Source organism: Vigna radiata, chromosome 8, assembly GCF_000741045.1.
Source record: "Vigna radiata var. radiata cultivar VC1973A chromosome 8, Vradiata_ver6, whole genome shotgun sequence".
Classification (NCBI taxonomy): domain Eukaryota; kingdom Viridiplantae; phylum Streptophyta; class Magnoliopsida; order Fabales; family Fabaceae; genus Vigna; species Vigna radiata.
In genome coordinates this window covers 8,398,880-8,407,257 of record NC_028358.1, presented here as the reverse complement: position 1 = coordinate 8,407,257, position 8,378 = coordinate 8,398,880, and the positions used below count along the sequence as shown (strand labels likewise).

The following is an 8,378-nucleotide window of genomic DNA, read 5'->3' as shown; positions in this document are numbered from 1 at the left end:
AAAAAGAAGTTATTAAAAAATCAGTTTCAAAAAAGAAAAGACTAATAGAAATGAAATGAGAATGATAAACTACATTTATAATCACAAAGATTAAAATGTAATAATAGATTTCGCTTCGTTTAAAATTATATAAGATTTTTCATTTTGTTTAGTTTTCATTTCTATTTATAAGATTTTTCATTTTATACATTCTTTCAGAATTTTTTTTTCGAAATAGAGACCTTTTTGGAATTTTGATGCTCGTCAAAGCACGTCTACTACACTAAACACGTAAATCATAAAGTACAAAAGCTGCAGAGCAAAAAAATGTTTGTATATATACCTCTTTGCACCAATTCAATACCCCCACAAGCGCTTCTATTGAAGTAGGGAATGAAACAACCGTGTCCGCACTGTCATCCGGTAGGAGCGGCCGTACACGGCAGAAAATTCGAATATTTTCTTTTAGTTTCTGAAATAGAAAGTAATTGAATATCATTGACCTATAAGTGGAGATTTACATTATAAAAATCCAATAAAATATATATACGAAAAGCAAATAATACCTACCAAAATAGTGTTATGCAGTTTTTTTCTTGACTTCTCTCCTTCTACTACTTGAAATTCTTTATCTGCCACGCTCCTATAGCCCCGGTTAGCAAGAAAAAGGAAATAGCCATTGGTGTTTGGGACTAGAAAAAAAAAACTAACGTACCCCAGTGCATATGTTTGGGATAATGATTTTCAATTTTTAAAATACCATGGGTGATTTCTTGCATTTGCACAATCATACGAAATTTATTGGGTACACTGGTGGTAAAACCAAAAAATTAAATGATTATATTACCTTTGGGATATTGTTTTGTATGTTTAAATAAAACACTGTGTGTGGGATAAGATTAATATTGTTATTAGGACAATGATATTTTAACAACTCTTTTTTAACAACTTTTTTACAACAGGACACATGTTGTTGAATTTTATTGGTCTATTTGAATTTATTCTAAAAAAAGTATTTGAAACGGACCAATCACAAACTGCCACGTTGTCAAAAAAGAGTTGTTAAAGAGACTTTTTTCTTATTATTATTATTGCTTGTAGTATATGGTTGTCTGTTTTCTGCCCTTCGTAGGAAATAGTCACTAATTAGTGATCACTGAGGTTGTTGTTAAGTTAGCACTGTCCTCTTTATCTTTGTATCTTCCTTGAGTATGCTATCAACGTTTGAAGTATACATTCTTTAAATTTGTTATTTATTATGAACTCTAGCCTAGTATTTTGTTCAAATATACTTAAGGTGGCTGAAGACAATTCAGTTGTGTTTATTTCTTGTAAAGTTGTCTCAGCCGTGAGATGCATAATAGAGGTGGAAAAATGGATTATATACCATTTTAAATATGCTTTTAAATAGAGGCGTCCATATTTTTTCTTTCTTTTATTTGTGTATTTGGGTCTAAGCCGTGCTTGACACAGAGGGGCATGCTTTACAATGACAGGTGTGCATCTTTGCGTATGGACAGACGGGCACGGGTAAAACCTGTACTATGATGGGTAGGCCTGATTAGCCAGATCTGAAAGGGTTGATACCTCGTTTTTAAGAATAGAAATCACTCGTCGTGCTAAGGTCTGAGCGATTTGTGACAACGGAAAATGGCGTTCTAGGCCTCCCAACAGCAGCCGGACTGCGATGCTTGTCAGGAGAAGCTTCTTCGGGGCCCACCCTTCTCTGAAAGGGAAAACAACATGGTCTAGAGGGAAAAGCAGCAAGATATGGATTGATAGAAAACGAAACAAAGATTGGAGTGAAAAGAACAACAGGTTTTACTTACATTGCTAGGATTGCGGGAAGCCATGAAATTGAAGGGGTTCAAAGAGAGAGAGACAAGTATCTCGCAGCAATTGAGTTTGATCTCCTTTTCTCTTGTTTTCAAATTTTAATATAAATTTTGAAATCGACGATCACATTCTTTCTCTACAACTATAAAAGTAAAATACAGAAAAAAAATATTCTTTTAATAGTTAGTGCCTATTATTTTAAAAGTGCTAAAATAGTAAAGTTGTCAATTTATTAAATTTTTTATTTTAAAAATTTTCCTTTCTTTTCTTGTGTACCTTGTTTATTTTAAATTCATTTTTATTATGTTAAAATAGATAAATTATCATTTTTTAATGGGATCAGTATATCAATTTTAGTTTATTTTTTTAATAACATATGTGTATTATTATCTACAAAATATGATTAGCTCATAATTTAGTAAATAAATGAATAAAACATGAGTATATTTAGAATTAATATTTTCTTAATGTTTTAATTTTTTAAATAGAATTATCAAATAATCTCATTTCTATTAAAGAAGTTTTTGTCACTACGAAGATAAAATACTCTCTATTTTCTGAAAATCTCATTTGTTCAATTCAAAAAAAGCTTTAAATTTTATAGTCTTACAAAGAAACGAAAAACAGATTTTGCATCCTCTAAGTAGTTTCCTAAACACATGACATCATATCTGAATAATAGGTCAATAATTAATCATATTATTTAACCAGAAAATTAAAAGACAGAATTAACATTTAATTACTTGAAACCAACAATATTTTTAACATCCTATGCAACTTTGAGAATTGTTTTAATTTGAGTGGTTTGGTCATTATATCATCAACTTGAGTTAGGAAATGCAATAGTTTACCTTGATAGTTCTTTCTTTCACTAAGTTTCTTAAAACAATAAATTTAATGTTTATATGAAGGACAATTCCAATAAGGAATGTCTCGGTGTTTGGTTTTGATGTGGTAGTAAGGTATGAATATGGACAGCGTAATCCACGACGTTCATGATGACATTTTAATAGTTATTAAGTCTCAAGTAGAGATGGATAACACATGTCGTGAGAATAGCAGGAGGTCCTAGTGTAAAGGGGAGACTTTAGATGAGAGATAACGAGCTCACCTCGTGTGACAGCTGTTGAGTTTTCCAGTTACTACACCCACGAGTGCACGAACGACCAAAGCTACATATTCATACCAGTCCGGACAGTCAAAGTAAAAGTGGTCGGTCAAGATGTGTATATATGTTTTATGCATTGCTTATGAGTGTTTTATCTTTTTATTGAATTATATGTTAACATAACTATTAAATTACAGTAGCTTACCCTTCTTTTCTGTTTTGCCATATTCAACCATTCAGTTTATCCTTTGCAATGATCATCCTATGAGTGTGAGCAGTGGGAGAAGAGGTATCGGTGGAGCAAGCTCTGAAAAGAGAAGATCCACCCGTTTAATATAAATCGTTCGGTCTTGTAAATGATTTTGCTTTAGATTAGGTTTCTGTTTAAAAGTTTTAATGTTATAGTTATTTTTAAATAATTGTACCGTTAAAAAAAAAACTTTAATCTCTTATGAATAACTGATCTATCTTATTATTATATGTAATTATTATATAATATAGTTTATACTATATTTTAGAACGTTACAATTATTATAAAAAGTAAAAATGAAATTATTATTTTAAATTTAACTTTATTTAATGACAGATTAAGTCATTAGAAATCATAAAAAATAAAATTAAAATAAAATAAATAGTATAAAAGATTATTGCTTTAGTTATTCTTTAAAAACTTTAAACGAAAGTGATGAGAATTATAAATAGATAAAAGAAGAATAAAAAATAGTTTAGAATAAATGATTTAATATTTTAAATATAAATTATTATTTAATTATAAATATATTAAAAATACATTAGAAATTAATTTAATAATGATTAAAATGAATTTAATGATACACATTAGAAAACTTAATTATTTATTTATTTTAAAAGTTAACAAATATTTAAATTAATTTTTGAGAATGGATATCATGAATTAATATTTTGAATTGATATGAAAATTTTAGACGTGAAAAATAGTTCTATATAAGAACTAGAATAATAATTTATCATATATTAAATGGTAGAGTTGAAATATATGATTATTATAAAAATCTATTTAAAAACAAATTAAATACATAAATTGTAAAATAATTTTTTACATGATAGGATGAATAATTTGTATTATTAATATTATATATATATATATATATATATATATATATATTATTAATTTTTCACTTTTTTATTATAAAATTAATGTGAAATAAGTGTAGATCTATCAATTTATTATTAACAGTTCACCAACATGAGACTTGTATAGTAAATATGGAAGACAAAAAAAAAATAAGAAAAAGAAAGGACTATAATATATTAACAACTTCTCATAATTATTTTTTAACAATAGATTACATATTATTATTTTATTGGTTGTTATTATAAGCTACTACATTATAAATAACTTATCAGTTATTAAAAAATTAGTTTAAAAAAAGAAAACACTAATAAGAATGAAATGAGAATAATAAATTACATTTATAATCACAAAGATTAAAATATGTGAAAACATATTATACAAAGAAATATCCATGTGCACTGTTTATTGTTACAGGCATACTTTAATGTAATTATTTGTAAGATATAATTAGAATAAATTTGTAATAACTAATGCAATTATTAATAATATTTTTAGAAATTATAAGTTTAATTTAATGGTTTTGTTAAAAGAATAGAAGAAGGGGCACAGTAACTAACAAAAAGAAAAGACAGAAAGATGAAGCAGATTTTGATGAGCATACAGAACAATTCAGCAGGAGACAGAAGCGAAGAAAGTGAGCTCCGAGAGTTGAGTGTAGCCACTCACATAGACAAATGAACAATGAGTTAGTTGAGATTCTCACGTCGAATAAAAAGCAAAAGGAACACATGTTCTATTTTTAGCTTTCAATTGCCACAAACTACTCTATAAAACCAACCCCACTTACACTCTCAATAACACGGCCATAATAACATTGTTTCTTTGCCTGTGATTCAACTGAGATGGCTCTCAACACGTCTTGCTCCAACCCCATTCTAGGAACCCATCTTCCTAACTCTGTTCCTAATGCTTCCAACACACCCAATTTTTTCTTCACCACCAATCACAACAAAGCCTGCAACTTTGGCTTCCCAAGACTTGTTCAAAACAAGGGTCTTCTCCCACTTCATGCACTGCCATCCAAAACCATGGTCTTTTCTTTTTCATATACTTTTGCTTTTCCTTCCTTTGTTTTAATTGTTTGATGATGGATATTGGTCTTGGCCTTGCATGTGTTTGTAAAAATTCTCCATCGGATCAAACTTACAACTTCTTTCTCTTATGTGGAGAAATTTGTAACGAAATCAAACTTTCTGATTGTTAAATAATGAAACTAGAGGTGGTTTATGAAATTTAATCTTGGTTTGCATGACATGATGCAGGTTGATTTGGACAATTTGGTGCTCAAAACTCCAGAAGAACAACCGAGTGAGTTATTAGTCTTAGCAAAACATCATGTAGTATCTTTCAATGAATATATATGTTCTGTCTAAGAGGCTCTCTAAAAAAATGTCAATTTCTGTGATGCAGAGGAAGAAGGAAAGATTATCAATGTCAAATTTCAGATGCATCGCAACTGTAAATTTGGGGAGCAATTTCTAGTAGTTGGTAGTGATCCGATGTTTGGCTCATGGAACCCTGCAAAAGCCATACCAATGGCCTGGTCAGAAGGGCATGTTTGGACGGCAGAGATGGTGAGTCTTATTGTTACAATTGTTATAATCTTTTCAAAATATTGAAACCGTTGTGTGCTGAGTATTATTTCCTTGTCACATTTCATGCGATCAGGCCGTACCTGCTGGAAAATTCCAGTACAAAATCATCTTGAAAAGAAGAAATGGTGACATTGTGTGGCAGCCAGGGCCAGATAGACTTGTTCAGACATGGGAAGCAATGAACAGAATCACTGTTTGTGAGGATTGGGAAAATTCCAAACTTCAGACAGTAACAGATGACGATGAGAAAGTTTCCAACACATCAGTGGAAGATGAACATGGTCAGACAGATAAGGATTCCAAGATGGAGTCAGAAATTGCCAATTTGGCTGAGAATCGTTAGAGCCAATTGCTGAATTTTGTTTCCTTCCACAAACAAAAGTTTTATGATTTTGCTGCTACAAAGAAAGCCCAAGTTAGTTTTGAGCTACTTATTTCCATTCCGGCTCATAGTATTACTATTTTTTTGTGAGAGAAAATAAGAGTCTCTTTTCTGTTTTGTTGTCGCATATCTTCATCAATGAAATTTCTTATTTCTTTTCACTTATATCCTTCCCTCATATTTTATTCTTCACTGTATTTAAAGAGTGCTACATTACATTTGACCATAATATTCTCATAAATTTAAAAAAAAAAAAAAAATATGTAGGGAATTTAAATAAAAATGAAAGTTACAAGCATATTCGATAATAACCGTGAAAATATCATATAATTTCTTAGAATACAAAATGTCAAATAATTGTCGATCATATAATGCTTAAATTAAATCAAACCAATTTCAAAATTCAATCACAAAACAAAATGTAATCATTGGAGCATGACATGATAAAGGGAGTGTATTAAAGAAAATATCTCTCATGATTCATGACACCTGTCTGCGAGGTCTCATTATTAATCATCATCTTTTTTTTTATTTAATGCGTAATTATGAACTCATTGAATTCATTTTCATTGATTTCAAATATAAAATTTTGCTAAAAAAAATTAATATGGTCACTATTGATATTTAAAAAAATAATGAAATTAAGTTTGATATTTAAGATTAATCCTTAACTTGGACATCTAAAACATGAATGGTTTAACAATTTTATTGAGCAAATTAATTCTAAAAAAACATTTATAAGATTACCATCTTATTGTTTTCTCATTTAAAGGCTACTAAGGACCTCGTGCAGTTTTGATCGTTCTCTAAGAATTTCTTAGTTACAAAGTTTCAAATCTTACTTGAGAAATAACCTTGTCCCATTTGAAAATAGTCTATATTATCATAAAAAATTTAGAAGAAACGAATTAATTGTCTATGTATACAAAGACATCATAAGATATTCCAAATTTGATGACAAATAAAATTTTGATCTTAAAAATTAGGGTTAAATATGTTTTTGTCCCTTAACTTTTAATGAAAATTAGAATTAGTCCATCTTCAAAACTTTGATCTAATTTAGTTCCGTAACTTTAGAAATATATGAATTTAGTCATTTTAACCAAATTTTATTAATTTTATTTGTTATTTCAAACGCTTTTTGAGTTAATATTGAAGAAAAAATATGTCAAACAGTATAAACAATCTAAATACTATCATGAAACATACTTAAAACATAAAATAAATTTATTAAAAAAAACTAAATTTATATATTTATATAGTTGAAGAACTAAATTAAAACAAAATTTTAAAGAAAAACTAATTCTAATTTTCACTTAAAATTAAGATCAAAATCGTATTTAATTGTAAAAATTAAAAAGAGTAATTTAATATTCTGTTCAACAAATACATCATTTGATATTCTGTCATGATTTGACTCGGAGTCTAATAATGAATAAAGAAATAAAAACCCTAAAAACTTCAATGATATATTTTGTACACTCACATGAAAGAAAAATCTGAAGTGCTGTGAAAACGTGTAAAAGTACATTATACAATCCACCGAACTAGTTATTACAGACACACATAAAACAGTCATCAACATTTAATACAAGATAATGATACTTTTATAACATTCTTTTCATAACATTTTATATCATTTTTAACATTCTTTTCGTAACATTTTATATCATTTTAATGGGTTTATATCAGTATTTATAATTATTTTAATTAATTGTGAAGTAATTTTAAACCCAATTACATGATAAATAAAAAGTATAAATTTATAAAATATGATATTATAAAAAAATATTTAATGGGTGTATATAAAATATATACACTTATAAATATTAAAATAAGCAAAATAACTTGTGTCCTAATGTTATTTTTTTTAAAAGATTTACTTATATATGTATATCTTAAGAAACTACAGTAATTCTAGACTTGATTGCTCAGTAGATTTTGATGAATTTGGATTGGATTATTTTGCTCACCAGATAATATTTTACTTATCCAATTTCAGCAAAACAACTTTCTAATTTAATTTGCTTAACAAATTATATTTTGCTCAATGATTTGACTCCATTTTAAATTGATATATTTAGTTTAATGGTATCAATTAAAACAATAGAAGATATTTATAAGTGTTATGATGCTTTCTCTTTTCGTTTCTTTCAATTGATACATGATGATATGTTGGAATTGGATTAATTAATAAATATCAAGGTAGACTATTATTATAACATTTAACCGTCTTTACATCTTACATAATCTTAAATCCTTCAAAATTCATTCAAATATTAGTATATATACAACTAAAACATTGGAATTGCTTTATATTTTAAATAAATCATGTATAAATATATATATATATATATATATATA

General features: G+C 27.7%; 1 protein-coding gene across 1 annotated transcript; it reads left to right on the top strand.

The window, feature by feature from the left end:
* Window positions 1-4,594: 4,594 nt before the first annotated feature.
* Window positions 4,595-6,179, top strand: LOC106771556 (ribonuclease E/G-like protein, chloroplastic). The gene is made up of 4 exons (XM_014657552.2): window positions 4,595-5,068; window positions 5,300-5,345; window positions 5,448-5,611; window positions 5,706-6,179. The coding sequence occupies exons 1-4, from the start codon at window positions 4,880-4,882 to the stop codon at window positions 5,973-5,975; spliced, it is 669 nt and encodes a 222-aa protein (XP_014513038.1). The 5' UTR covers window positions 4,595-4,879; the 3' UTR covers window positions 5,976-6,179.
* Window positions 6,180-8,378: the final 2,199 nt, after the last annotated feature.

Bases quoted from the DNA above. Each gene is read 5' to 3' on its own strand.
- LOC106771556 (XM_014657552.2), top strand. From the start codon at position 4,880: ATGGCTCTCAACACGTCTTGCTCCAACCCCATTCTAGGAACCCATCTT. The intron at 5,069-5,299 runs GTCTTTTCTTTT...GACATGATGCAG, and splicing joins CACTGCCATCCAAAACCATG to GTTGATTTGGACAATTTGGT. The intron at 5,346-5,447 runs GTGAGTTATTAG...TCTGTGATGCAG, and splicing joins AACTCCAGAAGAACAACCGA to AGGAAGAAGGAAAGATTATC.